Source organism: Gymnoscopelus microlampas (assembly GCF_963454915.1).
Source record: "Gymnoscopelus microlampas genome assembly, chromosome: 19".
Taxonomy (NCBI): Eukaryota; Metazoa; Chordata; class Actinopteri; order Myctophiformes; family Myctophidae; genus Gymnoscopelus; species Gymnoscopelus microlampas.
In genome coordinates this window covers 3,035,422-3,055,330 of record NC_139956.1, presented here as the reverse complement: position 1 = coordinate 3,055,330, position 19,909 = coordinate 3,035,422, and the positions used below count along the sequence as shown (strand labels likewise).

General features: G+C 41.1%; 1 protein-coding gene across 1 annotated transcript in view; it reads left to right on the top strand.

Moving 5' to 3' along the window:
• The first annotated feature begins 70 nt into the window (after positions 1-70).
• The window catches only part of ppp1r14bb (protein phosphatase 1, regulatory (inhibitor) subunit 14Bb), a 37,099-nt gene continuing 17,260 nt past the window's right edge, over positions 71-19,909 (top strand). The window contains exon 1 of the mRNA XM_084043044.1: positions 71-831. Within this exon, the coding sequence (XP_083899170.1) occupies positions 562-831 (270 nt within the window). The 5' untranslated portion in view covers positions 71-561. The remainder of the gene's footprint in view (positions 832-19,909) is intronic.

Here is a 19,909-nt window from a genome sequence, read left to right as displayed (position 1 = left end):
AGGACGACACAGAGAGAGAGAAAGAGAGAGGTAGAGAGAGAGAGGAAAAAGAATAGAAAGGAGAGAGAGAGAGAGAGAGAGAGACAACGTGAAGCTACAACAGGAGGACGTGTGATCATATAGTCTTTGTTACTCTATACTCTAAACGGAATGGAGGAGGTTTTTCTATTCATTTCTAAAGCTCCAGTTGTGTAAATAGGCTAATATAGAATAATAAACCTTTTTTTAAAACAATCATAATAAAGGAGTATTTTTATAATAATCTTCTTTCTCCAGGAGGACAGATCAGAGCTGAGACCATCTGAACCAACACAAGCTTCATTAACACTAACAGACTTTGGATTTTATTCTACAAAGAAAATCACATTCTGATATTATTATTATTTTTGTTGGTGTGCAGCACACACACACACACACACACACACACACACACACACACACAGAGAGAGCCAAGAACAAACGGGGGATTTTATTTTTCATATCTGAAGAAGAACCAGCCGGGGACCCCCCCCTGCCTGCCCTACGGAGGACCCCCTATCCAACCCACCCACCCACCCATCCATGGCTGCAGTGAGCACCAGCCCGGCGGCCCCCCCCTCCGGCCCCTCTCCGGCGGCTCCTCCAGGCGGTCCGGAGAGCAGCCCTCCTCCCCGGGTGTACTTCCAGACTCCCCCCGGCCCGGGAGGCCTGGTCGCCGGCGCGGAGGAGGCCGACCCGCCGGTGAGGAAGCAGGGCCGCGTCACCGTCAAGTACGACCGCAAGGAGCTCCGCAAGAGGCTGAACCTAGAGGAGTGGATCATAGGCCAGCTCACCCACCTGTACGACTGCGAGGTAAAGAAATCATTCTTATATTATTATCGAATTATTTAAATTTTATTTTCTATTTTTTATTTCAAATTATATTTTATTAAAACATTTTTTTGTCATTTTTTTTTATTTTTTATTATTATTTGTGCATAGCTTTAGCAGTGGTGGACAAGTAACTAAGTACATTTACTTAAGCACTGTACTTAAGTGCAATTTTGAGGTATTTGTACTTTACTTGAGTATTTCCAATTTCCAATGTATTTCTACTACATCTCAGAGGCAAATATTGTACTTGTACTCCACTACATTTATTTGAAAACTTTAGTTACTAGTTACTTTTTTCAGATATAAATTATTATATTATAAAACATACACTAACGCCTTTAGCCCTATTTTATATCTAGGCTATTTTCAAATATTTAGTACTTTTACTTTTGATACTTTAAGTACATTTTGAGGCCAATATACTGTTGTACTTTTACTCAAGAACATTTTGAATTCTGGACTTTTACTTGTAATAGAGTATTTCTATATTGCAATATTGGTACTTTTACTTAAGTAAAACATTTGAGTACATTTTCCACCACTGATTATTTGTGCACAGCTTTAGCGACTTCTCCCGTCCTATAACCGCTCTGCCACTAACCGTGTATTTCCCCATAGACTGCAAATGAAAAGTGCGATGTCTGAAGTATAGTGAAAAATACCAATGTATAATTTCGCTACTCGCCGAAAACAAGGGTGGTTTTATGAAGATTAAAGCCTTTGTTCCGCGGTGGGCATTCTTTCAGAACCTCACCTTTTTGTCTAAAATTTATATTTTATGTCCACCGGTTCGGACGGAGAAATGTTCATTCTACTCATAACGCCCCCTACAGGTCTTGTCCCATAGGGAAAAAATGCTATCGACCAGATCTGTAGGGGGCGCAGTTGAGTATAAAACAAACCCATTTAAAAAAAATATTTATTTTCTGACCCCCAAAAAAGTATATTTTACACAAACGCTGGGGTTCTGAGAGTCCCCACCATAGAGAACAGGCTTTCATCATCATAAAGCCACCTTTGTTTCGGTGAGCAGCGAAATGATATCCTTTATTCCTCGCTATAGTTTAGACACCTGGGCGGTGTATGTGAGATAACACAGCTCCCTGGCAGAGCAAAGACCCCCAGCCTTAACAATGAGCCCTGAGCCCTCCCTCCCTCTCCTCGAATCTATCGATCAAGCTCTTTGCCTGGTTAAGTAATTGTCTCTGTGGTGTGTGATCAATACCTTTATCAGTGTGAGCTGTCTGTCTGTCTGTCTGTCTGTCTGTCTGTCTGTCTGTCTGTCTGTCTGTCTATCTGTCATTCAGCCTGTCTGTCTGTGTGTCTGTGTGTCTGTCTGTCTGTGTGTCTGTCTGTCTGTCTGTCTGTCTGACAGACACTCTGTCTGTCTGACACCCTGTCTGTCTGACACTCTGTCTGTCTGTCTGTCTGTCTGGGTCTAAAATAACTATTGATAAAACAAGACAAAACAGGTCTTTTGTTGTGCTTTTTCTTTGGCCTATAACAGCACAGTGTGGTCTGTCTATGGTTGTGCTTGTAGCCTTGATAATATATGGGCCATAATGGACATTATAATGACATAGAAATGATCATACATATATATATATATATATATATATATATATATATATATATATATACACACACACACACACACACACACACACACACACACACACACACACACACACACACACACACACACACATATATATATATATACACACTTTCTGAGACCACTGTGTGTGTGTGCGTGCGTGCGTGTGCAAAGGTGCCGATACTGTGGGTGCCTCGGGGCTAAAGCACCCAGGAGAAATGACGAGCACCCATCACAAACTCATCACAGAAAAAGAAAAAAACTTCGACATCTTCACTTCATGGAGTAATTTTTTTGTACCAAACTAACCGCATAACCTGGAAAATAACCGAACATTTTCCGGGCTTGTTTACTTTTTGGGGGGTTTATGCGGTTAATTTGGTAAAAGAAATTGCGCGTTGCGCACCCAATAGCGCGGACAGAAATCGGCGATACTGTGTGTGTGTGTGTGTGTGTGTGTGTGTGTGTGTGTGTGTGTGCTGTTTGATATGTTCTTGGATTACCTATGATCGTAGATTACTTTTCTAGTTGATGTAATGACCTCGTGTTTACCTTGCTTACCGTAAATCGCTCTGGATCAAGAGCGTCTGCTAAATGCCTACATTGTAAACGTATTAATAACAATCATAATCATAGTGTAGTGTAGCGGTTTGAGCACATGCCTTTCATGCGGATGGTCGTGGGTTCGAACCCTGCCTGGGGTCGACGTCAGCAAGGGCGTGCAAGGGTCACAACGGGTCCGTAACACCAAATCAAATGGGTTCAGTCCTGAGCCCAATCTCCTGAGTAGCCACGTCTGAAGCCTGTCCTGGACGGGAGTCTCCAGACGTAGAAACGGATGATGATGATGATGATGATGATGATGATAATCATAATAGTGAATTGCAGCCACCACATCAACCAAGCCAACATCAGAACGTGGAGCTATTGCTGACACATGGCAAGTCTGTCATCATCATCATATGCCGAAAATAGCCAGATTTACAAGACCACAGCGCGTCACGCCCACGACGCGCTGTGGTCTTGTAAATCTGGCTATTTCCAGCCTGCTCGCCGAATTCAAAAATAACTTCTCCATTGATTGGAAACATATCATTCAAAATATGCTCCTCATTGACTAACATTGCACTGTGAAACAGCTCTCAAAGTCACTCTTTTAGCACGTGAATAAACGCAAACAAAGTTGATTCAGACAATATAGAACATCACCAAACCCAGTACTGTTTAATAAAAATGTTAACTTCCTGTTGATTTGTCCATTTTTATTAAGAAGAAAACCCAGACTGGATCCGTGGATCCAGATTTTCAAATAGTAAAATCAACAGGAAGTTGACATTTGTATTAGAAAAACAAACAGTGCTGGGTTTGGTGATGTTTTATATTGTCTGAATCAACTTTGTTTGTGTTTGTTTACGTGCTGAAATAGTGACTTTTAGAGCTGTTTTACCGTACTATGTAAGTGAATGTAAGTCACAGTACAATGTAAGTCAAATGTAAGTCAAACTCCCATTACACCTAAGACAGGCAGCCTCTGTGGATAGCTTTAAAGCACAGCTCAAGACATATTTCTTTACTCTTGCTTTTAGTTGATTTTTAAATCTCTGTGTTGTTATTCATGTCCTCAATGTTCTGCCTGATTCACTGCCTTGTTTGGTTTTATTTTAATGTTGTTTTATGCTTTTGATTTTCTTTGCTTTATAGTTAAATTAGTTGTACTTTTTCTTTAATTGTATTCTTGCTCTTTAAAGCCCTTTGAGCTGCATTTCATGTCATGAAAGGTGCTATACAAATAAAGTGTATTATTATTATTATTACTGAGGAGCATATGTTGAATTATCAATTTCTAATCACTGGAGCAATTATTTTATATTTCTTGCCGACCTTAGGAGTCACATCATGGCAAAGTATAACTACACAACCCAAACCCGGACCAAAGTGGTCTTGGCCTTTAAAGGGTTAATGTGAGATCTGTGTAGTGCCTCAGTGAGCGGTTAAGTCGTGGCTAGGTTGTTCTCCTGAGCTCCAACAACTTGACCCACATTTCTATTTATTCCTACGGCGGAGGAAACCACGCAGTCTTAAGCGTGGCTACTAGGCCTATCGGTGGTGGAAAGTATCTTAAGTATTTACTCAATACAAGTGCAGTAGGCTGTACATAAAGTACACATTTTGAGGACTTTACTTGAGTATGTCAATTTCTCGTACGTATGACTCTTCCTAGGCTCTACTCCACTACTTCTCAAGAGGCAAATAATTGTTGTACTTTTTACTCCACCAGTAAAACTATTTGACAGCTTTAGTGACTACTAGTGACTTTGATTATAGATTAGTAGATTCTCACTACAAAAACATACATTAACTAATCAAACTAAATTGTATATTTTGTCTATTTGAAAATAGCCGTGTCACAATGCAACATGGTGTGACCTTGCAGATCTGATAATTTCTAAGAATTTGAGTACTTTTACTTTGGTACTCTAAGTAGGCCTATTATATTTTGATGCCAATATACTGTTGTTACTTTTACTCAAGTCAAATTCTGAATACAGGCCTTTTACTTGTAACAGAGTATTTCTATATAGTGGTATCGCTACTTTTACTTGTAACAGAGTATTTCTATATAGTGGTATCAGTACTTCTACTCAGATAAATGAAACATCTTCACAGAGCACACACAGAGAGTGAGAGAGGAGAATCCTACAGTAAAGCCAGCTAAGCAGAAGCACACCGCCTTTCAAAGTCACCTCTACATGGGGGTCCCCAGGGGTCCCCCGTCCTGGGGGTTCAGAGTAGGCCCGTTTTAACCCATTAACACCTGAGGCCCAGAAGTATTCAAACCCACAACCTCTGCGGTGGTAGGCAGGCACTCGACCGAGCACCCTGAAGCACGCATGGACAATACCTCTGACTACTGTCAGCATCTGTGTCAATTTAACTTCTTTTTTTTTGGCCATTCAAAAACAGCAGATCTATGAGCTTGTAGATCTGCATTTTTTGTGTGCAAAATTGTGGAAAATGAGTACAAATCTCTGAATAAATATACAGTGTATATATATGTTTTAAAGCGGACATTTTGAACTCCGATCTGTGCTTCTATGGGGGGTCCCTGGAACAACATATTTTGAGATGGGGGTCCGCGGCTGAATACATGCAATTTTGGGGGTTTTGTTAGGATTTTCATCTCAATATGTGTTGTTCCAGGGACCCTCAAATGAAAAGATTTGAGTTACAAATGTTCGCTTTAAAAATATATATATGTATATTCAAAGATCTGCACACATTAGCGTTAAATCTATGCTCTTCCTCTCAGGTTGACATTCAGACAGACGGTACAGAAGCTTCATTGTCTCCTGACATGTTTTAACAAAACAAAGAACACACCCAGCAGGCTCTCTCCTCCTCCTCCTCAAATGTCTTACTTAAGTAAAAGTATCAATACTGCAATGTAGAAAGTACTCTTGTTACAAGCGAGAGTCCGGAATTCAAAATATACTTGAGTAAAAAAGTACAAAAGCATTGGTATCAAAATGTACTTAAAAGTACGAAAAGCAAAAGTACAAAAACATTTGAAAATAGCCGATCTACAAGCTCACAACGCGTCGCATCGCGACGCGTTGTGAGCTTGTAGATCTGCTATTTTCAAATAGCCTAGGTATAAAATAGGGCTATAATGTAATAATAATTCATAGTGAGTAACTAGTAACTAAAGTTTTCAAATAATTGTAGTGGAGTAAAGGTACAACGTTTGCCTCTGAGATGTAGTGGAGTAGAAGTAAACGTATAGACAATTGGAAATACTCCAGTAAAGTAAAAAAAATACCTAAAAAAATGTACTTAAGTAATTACTGTAAGTACTGTAATTAAGTACAGTACTTGAGTAAATGTACTTAGTTACTTTACACCACTGTAGTCCTCTGCTATGCAGGTAGCCGTGTGGTGTCTCTGCTTGCACCTGGCAGGGTGATAAATCCAATCCACTCACAACGCAGCCTGTAAGCCGAGCCGACCTGCACGGCCGCGGGTTTCCACACGCAGGAAACCCATCCGTTCCACTGATTGAAAACCAACACCCACCCCCCACCACCCCCACCACCCCCCTCATTACACCTTAAAACAGATTCTAACCCTTCTCAGGTGGATATACAACTGTTTTTTCTGTAGGCTGTAGAATCTTAAAGGGGTAGTTCACCCAAAAAGAAAAAACAAATCTATGGAGATTAGTCATCCCATGGAGACTTGAATTCATGGATATGTTTTTGTCTCATTCCTAAGACAATAATTTGATGACCAGCGGAACCGCTGCCGATCATCAAATTATTGGCTTAGGAATGAGACAAAAACAAAAAAGGTATCCAAAATGACAAAAAATGTTTATTTTGGGGGTGAACTATCCCTTTAACACATTATAGGTGGTGTAAGCCAGTGGTTCCCAAATTATTATTATTATTATTATTATTATCATCCAGATAATTAGCTTAATGTTCAACATAGTTTTCTCTCTCAACAGTAAACAAACCAACATACATGACTTTAAAGACATTTTTAATACTAAATTGGCCAAATTGTCAAATATTCCGTAAGGAAGAGGCAAACATTGTGAAAATATCCGATCTACAGGCTCACAACCCATTTGGGGCGGGAACCCCTATTTGTAACTACACCTTTCAGGATGGGAACCCCTTTTGGGGTTCTTGTTGCTATGTACAGTATATAGCAACATGCATCTGTTGTCATTTTTGAATAAATATTGAAGTTTTTCAGAAAACTGATGTCAGGATTTAGAAGGCGTTTTTAGAGTAAGTCTAATTAGGTTAAGCCAACTCTCCACCGCTCCGGTATCGGCCCGTCTTGGCTCCTGCCGACAACCTGTTGTAGATATCGCCGTGCCGTCGGGTCGGCACTTCTATAACACCGTCGATCAACGAGCGAGCAGGTTGGGTCGTGTACCGACCGGTAGAGCCGCCGTTAGCCGTGGGGTTAGTGAAGAGAATCAAAGCACGAGTAGAGAAACGGTTGTTGCCCTTTCCCTAGCCCCTGTAATCAGTGTTGCCATGTCGGCTTATTGTAAGCGACTTTGGGCTTCTTTTTCTGTGAAGTTGCCTGTAAACCTTGGTGGTTTGGCGAGTTGAGTTTTTTTGGGCTTGTTTCTAAAGTGTAGTTGCTTATTTAGGCTTGTTTCCAAATGTTTTAATTATTAATTAAACTAGTGTTTCTCAAATATTTTCATGAAAATGTGCTGTGCATTTGTGTTGTTAGAATGTTTTCAAATGTAACAATGAGTCCTAATCAACGTCGTCTGACAGTTGGTGCTGAACTAAATGCCAACTTTTGCCAACAGATTATCAGTCTGTTGTAGTGATTCTCCTCCAAACAGACTACTTCAGACTGGCAGTCTGTTGACAAAAGTTGGCATTTAGTTCATCACAAACTGTCGGCCGATGCACACGTTGTTGTGCAAAAGCGCTGGCAGGCTGGCCTGCAAGGTCCTGCCAGTGTTGCCAGGTCTGCTTATTATAATCTCTCTCTCTTCCTCTGTCTGTCTGTCTGTCTGTCTGTCTGTCTGTCTGTCTGTCTGTCTGTCTGTCTGTCTGTCTGTCTGTCTGTCTGTCTGTCTGTCTGTCTGTCTGTCTGTCTGTCTGTCTGTCTGTCTGTCTGTCTGTCTGTCTGTCTGTCTGTCTGTCTGTCTGTCTGTCTGTCTGTCTGTCCGTCTGTCTGTCTGTCTGTCTGTCTGTCTGTCTGTCTGTCCGTCCCTCTACCTCCTCTCTCTGTCTGTCTGTCTGTCTGTCTGTCTGTCTGTGTGTACCTACCCCCTCTCTGTCTGTCTGTCTGTCTGTCCCTCTACTCTCTCTCTCCCTCTGTCTCTCTCACCTTCATCTGTCTGTCTCTCCTCCTCCCTCTGTGTGTGTGTGTGTGTGTGTGTGTGTGTGTGTGTGTGTGTGTGTGTGTGTGTGTGTGTGTGTGTGTGTGTGTGTGTGTGTGTGTGTGTGTGTGTGTGGACTGCAGTTTGTGTGTAACTATAACAGTGTTAAGTCATTTTCTATTCATTCATTCATTCATATGGCTGCTGGGGCTCAAGTGTTTAAAGGTGAATAAGACCCTCCTATAGGCTGATGTTTAAAGGGGAATATGACCCTCCTATAGGCTGATGTTTAAAGGGGAATATGACCCTCCTATAGGCTGATGTTTAAAGGGGAATAAGACCCTCCTATAGGCTGATGTTTAAAGGGGAATAAGACCCTCCTATAGGCTGATGTTTAAAGGGGAATAAGACCCTCCTATAGGCTGATGTTTAAAGGGGAATAAGACCCTCCTATAGGCTGATGTTTAAAGGGGAATAAGACCCTCCTATAGGCTGATGTTTAAAGGGGAATAAGACCCTCCTATAGGCTGATGTTTAAAGGGGAATAAGACCCTCCTATAGGCTGATGTTTGGAGCTATAGTTCTTTAAGATGGGATTCCTTGTTAGGGAAAAAAAAATATCCTCCTCGTCTATTGTGTTATTTCCATGGCAACGGTTGTGTTAAATAGTTATATGTTTGTAAACTAACGTCTGTGTGTCCCTCAATATATATTACTATTTTTAACTGTACAGTTACTATGGGATACATTACATTACATACAGTAGCAGTTTGGAGAGACTCCATGGTTAACATCAGAGAGAGAGACAGAGTGGGTGGATCAAACCTCTATACCACATGCTACGTGGCCACACACACACACACACACACACACACACACACACACACACACACACTAGGGGTGTGCCGATATATCGTCCCGCGATATATCGCAATACGTTTTCGCGACGATATGTATCGTTTTGGAAAAAAAATAATATCGTTTTTGAAAAAAAAAAAACATTTTTTTTTTTTTTTACAATCATAATAATCAGGCATGCAAACGGCCCCGAAGTGAAAAGAGTGACAACATGTTTTTTTTCGGGTCAGGTGTCATACTATTTGGATTCAAAACGGCTATTGTAGCTGAAAAGCTACAAGTTTGCATGTCTGAATAATGCAAAAACAGAATTATTTGTTTGCATTTTCTTTTTTTCTCCTCCATATATTTTCATAATAAAAAAAGTGCGTATCGTATCGTATCGAAATCGTATCGAAGTTGTGAGCCAAATATCGTATTGTATCGTTTCGTGAAATTAGTGTATCGGCACACCCCTAACACACACACACACACACACACACACACACACACACACACACACACACACACACACACACACACACACACACACACGTATTAGTACACTTGTGAGGACGTCAAACATTTTAGTACAGCAATTTTAAGACCTTGACATTGCCACATATGCCATGTTTTTGTTTACAATTAGTTTTGCCATTTTTAACCGTAGACGCCCAAAAATAGCCGGTCTACAAGCTTGACGCGCCGTGAGCTTTTAGATCTGCTATTTCCGGGTGGCCCGCACAGTGCACACACCTTAGTATACATCTGTACCCTCTCAGAATTACAGACCCGTAAGGGTGGCAGCGGTGGCCTAGTGGTTAGAGGGGCGGCCTTGATACCGGAAGGTCCCTAGTTCGATTCCCCAATTCATCACATCAATCATGAATCACCGCTGAATAGCCCTTGAGCAAGGCTTCCATGCAGGGTCCGGCTGGAAACAAGCTTCGTGCTTAGTCCGACACCCTGGGTAAACAACAAACTTTGCTTTGCTTTGGGTCCATTCCATTTGGTTCCTAACTATCGATCGTTTACCTAGGGACCCCCTGGAACCCCCCCCCCCCCCGGCCAAGGACCCTACGAAGGTCCCCGGACCCCATGTTGAGACCCAGTAAGCATAGTGTTTTGTAGATCCGATGTTCCTCGCTGCACTTTGCATGTGCTTTGAATGTTCGTCAACTGCTGCTTCTACCTTCTGAGATGATAGAGCGAGGTTGGCATACAGCAGAGAGAGAGAGAGAGAGGGAGAGAGGTTTTGCATGTGCTTTGAATGTCTCCTCCTCCTGTGTACATATCAGCGGTGTAAAGTAACTAAGTACATTTACTCAAGTACTGTACTTAAGTACAATTCTGAGGTATTTTCAGTACTTTTACTTCTACTCCACTACATCTCAGAGGAAAATATTTTACTTTTTACTCCGCTGAAATTATTTGAAAACTTTAGTTACTAGTTACTTTGTAGATTTTGATTATTATTACAAAACATACATTAACCACTTCAGCACTATATACATTTCGGCCATTTGAAAATAGCAGATCTACAAGCTCACAATGCGTCGCCATGCGACGCATTGTGAGCTTGTAGATCTGCTATTTTCAAACGATTTTATACATTTGAAAACTTGTGAAAATGGGACATTCTGCATAACGAGTACCTTTTACTTTTGGTACTTTAAGTACAATTTGATGCCAATACTTTAACTCGAGTAAAGTTTTTAATTCCGGACTTTTACGTGTAACAGAGTATTTCTACAGTACATTGCAGTATTGATACTTTTACTTAAGTAAAACATTTAAGTACTTTTTCCACCACTGGTACGCATAATACATCCGTGTTCATTCTGACGGCAGCTTTTGATTCAGCTTTTAGTTGTAGTGTTTTGAATAAAATTCAATGTATTTATTTTTAGTCTAGTTTTAGTAGACTGTATATCAGAAGGTTAAATCTACAGTTGATTCAGTCGACTATAACCACCTCTCCACAGCTGAGCTCTTTACTCACTGCTCAGGCCTTTTGGACATGCATTGTTGCTGAGGAAGTATTATGGTTGCATTGTAGGAACTGGGCTATTTAAATTCTCGTGCGTGTGTGTGTGTGTGTGTGTGTGTGTGTGTGTGTGTGTGTGTGTGTGTGTGTGTGTGTGTGTGTGTGTGTGTGTGTGTGTGTGTGTGTGTGTGTGTGTGTGTGTGTGTGTGTGTGTGTGTGTGTGTGTGTGTGTGTGTGTTGGTTTTATGGTTACATATTTCCAGAGATATGTTTACAATTGGAAAAAAGGTTCAGGTTAGAGTTAGACATTTAGAGGTTAGATTTAGGAGTTAGGGTTAGAGTTGTATCTGCACAGAAAAGCTTTAGGTTATCTGTTAAAAATGCCCCAAAATAAGATAATAGAATAAATGCCATTCATAGAATTGTTGTATTACAACATAATGTTGATGTAATACAAACTGTGTGTGTTGCCGTAGTAGAGGGGGGAAAAAGTGTGTGTGTGTGTGTGTGTGTGTGTGTGTGTGTGTGTGTGTGTGTGTGTGTGTGTGTGTGTGTGTGTGTGTGTGTGTGTGTGTGTGTGTGTGTGTGTGTGTGTGCGCGCGAAGATCATAACTAAACTCACACATGTGATTGTCAGTCACAGGTCTTTAAAGTGATGTGGGGGGGATGTGTGTTAGAATGGAAGCATTGTGAGCTTGTAGATCAGATGTTTCACAGTAGGGGGCTGCAGTCAGAGGTTATGGTCATTAGGGGTCCTTTGCATGAAACACTGATCTATGTAACACACACCTTTACTGCACAGCTGCAACGTCAGGACTCTGTCTGTCTCTCTCATTCTCAGAGACAGAGAGAGAGAGAAAGAGATCTCTTTCTCTCTCTCTCTCTCTGTCTCTCCATGTCTGTCTGTCTCTCTCTCTCTCTGACCCTTTCTCTCGCTCTCTCTATCACTATCCATGTCTCTCTCTCTGTCTCTCAGGGTTCTTAAAACGTTTACCCAAAGGCCTGGATGCCGATCATTACCGTGTGTGTGTGTGTGTGTGTGTGTGTGTGTGTGTGTGTGTGTGTGTGTGTGTGTGTGTGTGTGTGTGTGTGTGTGTGTGTGTGTGTGTGTGTGTGTGTGTGTGTGTGTGTGTGTGTGTGTGTGTGTGTGTGTGTGTGCGCGCGTGCATACGTGTGTGTGTCAGTCAAAGTGTTGTAGGGGGGCGACTACAAAGACTGCTTGTTAAACAGTAGCAATGAAAGACTCCAGTGTGTGTGTGTGTGTGTGTGTGTGTGTGTGTGTGTGTGTGTGTGTGTGTGTGTGTGTGCAAACACACATGACTGCCCTCTGCCCCCCCCCACACACACACACACATACAGTGTACACACACACACACACACACAGCGAGCATGTAATAGGATACATATGGTTACACAGCAAACTCCCCCTCAGTTCCGGTCCTAAATGGGGGGTTAGTCAGCGTGTGTGTGTGTGTGTGTGTGTGTGTGTGTGTGTGTGTGTGTGTGTGTGTCTGTCTGTGTGTATTTGTGTGTGTGTGTGTGTGTGTGTGTGTGTGTGTGTGTGTGTGTGTGTGTGTGTGTGTGTGTGTGTGTGTGTGTGTGTGTGTGTGTGTGTGTGTGTGAATCAAGGAACAAACGCACAACGGTTTGTGTGTGTTACTCATTAAAGAGAGTGAATCAGCGTGATAGAGTGAGGTTGGCATGCAGCAGAGAGAGAGAGAGAGTGAATCAGCGTGATAGAGCAAGGTTGGCATACAGCAGAGAGAGAATCAGTGTGATAGAGTGAGGTTGGCATACAGTGGAGAGAGAGAGAGAGAGTGAATAATGTGATAGAGTGAGGTTGGCATACAGTGGAGAGAGAGAGTCATTACACAGAGGAATGTTGGCAGGTGTCTAACAATCATTTTTTCTTTTTCTTATGAAAGAAAAGATGGTTCATGATGGTTAACCCTTCAATCCTAAACTTCTAGATTGTCTATTTTTTTTCTGGCATTATGAACACACGTCTGTCAAAGCCTGTACAGCGTTGGTTCTCAAAGTGGGGTCCGGGGACCCCCAGGGGTACTTGAGGGGGTTCCAGGGGGTACCCAGCTAAATAATGGACAGGAACCAAATGGACCCTTATGGGTCTGTAACTCTGAGAGTGTACAAATGGAACCAAATGGACCCTAACGGGTCCATTTGGTTCCATTTGTACACTCTCAGAGTTAAATTAACATTGATTTTACAATATGAATTGGGGTCCCAGAGATAGAAATGCCATTAAACGGGGGTCCGTAGCCCTAATGCATGTCAAACTGGGGGTCCTTAAAATGTATCTTTTCAAATGGGGGTCCGCGGGCTAATAAGTGTCCATTTGGGGGTCCTTGACAAGAAAAAGTTTGAGAACCACTGCTGTACAGAATCATAAAGGTGAAGTGATGTAATCAGAGGAGAACCATGCTCTACTAATAGTAGTCCATGAGCCAGAGCCCCAAAATTGAGAAATGATTATCGAAAGAGTGGGCAAAACCATACCTATATTAAATTGTTCATAGGGTCAATATGAGTAAATAAATATATGGTAACCTTTCCACAGGAGCAGCTTTTTCATGGTTATCACACATTTTGTTATTTTCCCCATACGTACATGACAGGTGAAAAAATGACAACATTTAAAAAAGAGTTATCATAATGAAACTTCCCCAGTTGATCATTGAAGACAATGATTTATCGTATTACAAGTTTTCTGAAATTGTATATTTAAATATTCAAATTATGCATTAGGAAAATATGCCTGAATTTGCATAACTTTCCAGAATCAACATTGGAACATTGGACAAAGCCAGAGTCAACATTCTTAATTCATTTTGTTAAGATGTTGGAGTCAAAGGTTTTTAACAAGGGAATATTCAATATCTGGCTCAATTTTGGGGCTCTGGCTCATGGACTAAATGCCTAATTTGCATATTCAAATATACAATTTCAGAAAACTTGCAATAGGATAAATCATTGTCTTCATGTAAGTAATCAACTGGGGAAGTTTCATTATGATAACTCTTTTTAAAATGTTGTAATTTTTTCACCTGTCATGTACGTATGGGGAAAATAACAAAATGTGTGATAACCATGAAAAAGCTACTCCTGTGGAAAGGTTATCATATATTTATTTACTCGTATTGACCCTATGAACAATTTAATATAGGTATGGTTTTGCCCACTCTTTCGATAATGAAATCTTGTCTGGCTCATGGACTATAGCTGTTGCTCAACAACAACACAGGTGATTTAAACGGAGCGTAGAGGAGACACTCCTCTGGCACAACGGGTTTGGACAAAAAGAACGTTTAGAAAAAATAATTGCTGTGTTTGTTAGACGACAGGAGAAGATTTACAAGAAGATGGATGTGTCTGATTACTCTGTGTGTAATCCTCAGGTGGTTTAGTTTTGTTTAGTTTCTAATCTAAATAAATCATAATTAAGGCAAAAGTTTGAATTAATGGTGATACTGTGATTTTAAGTCATACCGCCCTGTCCTACCTTTTAATAGTGATAGGTCACTGAGCATTAATACTGGTTGTGAAATGTAAGGTGAAAGATACAACGTTAACACTTGGTGTGACAGTGACGAGGTGAAAGGTAAGGTGACAGGGACGTCTTTAAGGTGACAGGGACGTCTTTAAGGTGACATGGAAGGTGACATAGGATTAACTGTAAGGAGTCCAGTGAGTGATGTAAAGCTATACAGAATATAACCCTTAGGGGACAAGCAGGTGACTCAATGACTGGATTAAAGTCTATACCTCTGTTACACTATCAGACAGACAGACAGAGAGACAGAGAGACAGAGAGACAGAGAGACAGAGAGACAGACAGACAGACAGACAGACAGACAGACAGAGAGACAGAGAGACAGAGAGACAGAGAGACAGAGAGACAGACAGACAGACAGACAGACAGACAGACAGACAGAGAGACAGACAGACAGACAGACAGACAGACAACCCCCGATAACGCTGTTGAACGAATCGATCATGAACGACCCATCACTATAATTGTCTACAGCAGTGGTTCTCAAACTTTTTCAGGACAAGGACCCCCAAATTGACACTTGTTAGCCCGCGGACCCCCGTTTGAAAATATATGCCAGGGACCCCCATAAGAGAAGATTTTTTCACGGCTCTAGCAGTGATTCTCAACCATTTTAATTTCAAGGACCCCCAGTTTGACATGCATTAGGCTGCGGACCCCCCGTTTAATGGCATTAACGGGTCCATTTGGTTCCATTTGTACACTCTCAGAGTTACAGACCCATAAGGGTCCATTTGGTTCCTATCCATCATTTAGCTGGGGACCCCATGGAACCCCCTCAAGTACCCCTGGGGGTCCCCGGACCCCACTTTGAGAACCACTGGTCTACAATAGGTCCACAGATGCTCTTTTATGGTGGTTTTGACGGAGAGTAGGGAGGGAGTCGCACTTTATGATGGCTGTTGGTATAGTGGGACATTCCACATGTTGGTGGCATAACGGTGAAATGAATTCATCCCCATGTTTGTGCCGAATCTGGGGGGAATGAGATCAGTGACTTGCTTCCATTTAAGAGCGTTCACGAGGTCAGACACTGATGTTGATGATCGTTTACTGGAACCATGGGCACTAATTAGAAAGACGAATTAGCAACCTTTGGTCATAATCATGGATGTTAAAAAGGAATGGAATGATTGGCAGAAACCCCGATCTTTAACTCGGCGAGATATTCTTTTAGCGGACAGCTGTAGCTTAGTGGCTGTAGTGATAAAAAGACATTTAACCACTTAAAACTTTGCTTTGGTACTGTGGATACTTTGATGTACTCAAGTAAAATACAGACCTTCTATTTGTAACAGTACTGTGGTATTGCTTCGATAGTGATACTTAAGTAAAAATCACACCCAGTGTGAAGTGAGTGGTGCCTTTGATTGTGTGTGTGTGTGTGTGTGTGTGTGTGTGTGTGTGTGTGTGTGTGTGTGTGTGTGTGTGTGTGTGTCACTGTCTCTTGTTTGTGTTGAATTAGTGTAACTGGTTGCATGTTTGTGTTGCACTCGGCTGCAGCTGTTGAGGTCGTGCTCTGACAGACAAACGCACACGGTCAAATGTAGGAGTGGATGGCACCACTCAAAAAAACAAACTGTTGTCTGCCATTTAACGTGACTTTAGTTTCAGGTACCATTTCCTTTACACACACACGCGCGCACACGCACGCGCACGCGCACGCACACGCACACGCACACGCACACGCACACGCACACACACACACACACACACAGTGTCAGCCGGTACAGTCGAACTGGTTTGAGAGTGCAGGTGTACATTTTATCGTTTACGTTTATGACCATAACACTGTAACACTGTAACGACAGCGTAACCCCACCCTCCTATCTGTGCATGTCTCTGTTTCACCGTCTGCTGGGAAAAATGTCATCCTAAACCACCAACGTATGAACTTATTACACAATAGCACCCTGTACTGGCTTCATTTAAAGGTATAATCCCTTCTATAATCCTTTTTTAATAACCCATATAGCAGATTACTTTTAATTACACCGCTCTTATTAACAGTGATGTAAAGTAACAAAGTACATTTACTGTACAAGTACTGTACTTAAGTACAATTTTGAGGATCTTTTTTACTTTACTGGAGTGCTTCCGATTTTTAGTACTTTTACTTCTACTCCACTCCATCTCAGAGGCAAATATCGTACTTTTTACTCCACTACATTTATTTGAAAACTTTGAGTGACTAGTTACTTTGTAGATTTAGATTATTATTACAAAACATACATTAACCACTTCAGCTCTATATACATTAGGGCTATTTGAAAATAGCAGATCTACAAGCTCACAATGCGTCACATCGCGACGCATTGTGAGCTTGTAGATTGTATTTTCAAAATATTTTTATACATTTGAAAACTTGTGAAATGGGACATTCTGCATAATGAGTACTTTTACTTGTTTACGTTAAGTATATTTTGATACCAATACTTTAGTACTTTTACTCAAGTCAATTTTGAATTCCAGACTTTTTTTCTTGTAACAGAAAATGTCTACATTGCAGTATTAATACTCTTACTCAAGTACGAAAGAAAATGTGAGTAGTTTTGTCCACCGCTGCTTATTAAAGCAGATTAGGACGTGTTGCATGAATCGAACACAAACACAGTCAGACATTAGAGACGGGGTTGACCTCATGGCTGAGAAGTTAGTACACGTTACTTTTGATACAGTATATCTTGATTGTACGTTTTTAAATACAGAACTTTTACTTACTTCTAACAGAGTAGTTTTTTTTTTTACTTTTACTTAAATCCAAAGTCTGAGTACTTCTTCCAGCACTTCAAACAGTGTTCATTTTGTCAACTAAAACTATGACGAAACACTATGTTTTTTCACTGACCAAAACTAAATAAAGACTAAATGAAAACTAAGCTATGATGACTAAAACTAAGACTAAATATATTGACCATTTCGTCAACAAATAAAAACTACTTGAAAAGGTAAGAAAATAAAAAAATCACTGGCAGACAGTCTGGGCTTTATTTATTTATGTATTTATTCTGGCAGTGGAAGAGTTAAATCCAGGATCCTGTTCCTAATGTCACCTGAAAGATCTCTGGAATCATGTTGTTGTTGAGAGTGTGATTGTGTTCACGTTAGTGACTGATTGACACGTGTTGACTGTGAGTGACGGTGACCAAACTGACCATGTTTGGTAATCTGCTATAAAAAACCCTATTCTCATGTTAATCTGCATGTAATCTCTCCATTCACTCCATTCGTTCAAGTGCTAGTGGATCTGTTTTTGGCGTGTGTGCGTGTGTGTGTGCGTGTGCGTGCGTGTGTGCGCTAGAAAAAAAGATTCAGGTTGGGGTTATGAATTAGACATTTAGAAGTTAGGTTCAGGGATTAGAGATAGAGTTATATGCCTGATTTACACTCAGTTGTGTGCTTGTGTCGTGCACCGAAGAATAGCTGATCTACAAGCTCGCTTGTCAGCAATTTTTGGGCTTACTGGGAAAAATGTATTTAAAAAAAGAAATTCATAAAATTGCAGTCCTAAAATGAGGATTATAGTTATTAATACACACGCGTGTGTGTGTGTGTGTGTGTGTGTGTGTGTGTGTGTGTGTGTGTGTGTGTGTGTGTGTGTGTGTGTGTGTGTGAAACAGTTTTAGGACATGTACAGCATCAGATGTGTGTGTTTGTTGGACTGGCTGAAAGAATATATCCATGACTGTTACACTTGCCTGCTTGTGTGTGTGTGTGTGTGTGTGTGTGTGTGTGTGTGTGTGTGTGTGTGTGTGTGTGTGTGTGTGTGTGTGTGTGTGTGTGTGTGTGTGTGTGTGTGTGTGTGTGTGTGTGTGTGTGTGTGGTTGCCAGACGTTGTCATATCTCTGGGGGCCAGCAGGCTGTGGCCCCTGAGGGGCCCCTCTCCTCTGTGACTGCAGAAAGGCTTCAACACAACATGTCTAGTCAACAACAGGTTGGGATTAGGATTCAACATTTAGAGGTTAAGAGTTCATCCTATTTTATACATGTAAAAGAAAAGAAAAATATCTGATCTTCAAGCATTTTGACTATTTTCTGCTATTATGAACGTCGTCCTATAGGATTTTGATGTCCTCACTAGTATAGCACTGTGAGTGTGTGCATGCGTGCGTGCGTGTGCGTGCGTCAGTGGTAGAAAAAGTACTAAAATGTATTAAGTAAAATTATCAAGTATCAGTCTGGAATTAAAAATTTAAGTACGAAAGTATTGGTATCAAAATGCACTTAAAGTGCCTAAAGTAGAAAATACTCATTTTGCAGAATGTCCCATTTCACAAGTTAACAAAAACTTGTGAAATTTCCAAATGTATACAACTAGAAGTTCGGGCCGCTACGCGGCCCGAACGTCTAGCGTGACGCGTCGTTCACTTTGCAGTGCCACCTTACAGGCACCTCACAGTGTGAGAGAGAGTTTTGTGCTCTCCTAAATCCACGGCAGGCTTTGAAAGTACCCACTTCAGAAAGAGGTGACGTGCATCACCTCTCCAATGACCAAAACCCACTTTGTGATTACTCAGACCTGGTATGGCAGACTTGTGGGGAGTGTGCAGTGGTGTACAATGTGAAAAGATAGCTGAAATCGCAGGAGATGAAGTTAGCAGTTTATTTGTGTAAAGGGTCGTCGGCGTGGGTTGTGCTGAGGATGGAAGCCGTCGAACTGGTGCATCCTACATATTTATAGGTAGGATGTGATGTCATGCTGTCGTGAGATTACGTCACACTGGCGTGTCTCATCGTGATGTCACGACCGTGATGTCATATGACGTCACACTGGCGTCGCATACGGACAACCGACATGGCGCAGGATTCAAATTGTATATATAGATGTTAAAACAATCTATTTGAAAATAGCAGATCTACAAGCTCACAATGCGTCGCGACGCATTGCATTTTCAAATAGCCCTAATGCATATAGGGCTGAAGTGGTTAATGTATGTTTTGTAATAATAATCAAAATCTACTAAGTAACTAGTAACTAAAGTTTTCAAATAATTGTAGTGGAGTAAAAGTACACTATTTGCCTCTGAGATGTACTGGAGTAGAAGTAAAAGTACTGAAAATTGGAAATACTCCAGTAAAGTAAAAAATACCTCAAAATTGTACTTAAGTAAATGTACTTTGTTACTTTACACCACTGGCGTGTGTGTGTGTGTGTGTGTGTGTGTGTGTGTGTGTGTGTGTGTGTGTGTGTGTGTGTGTGTGTGT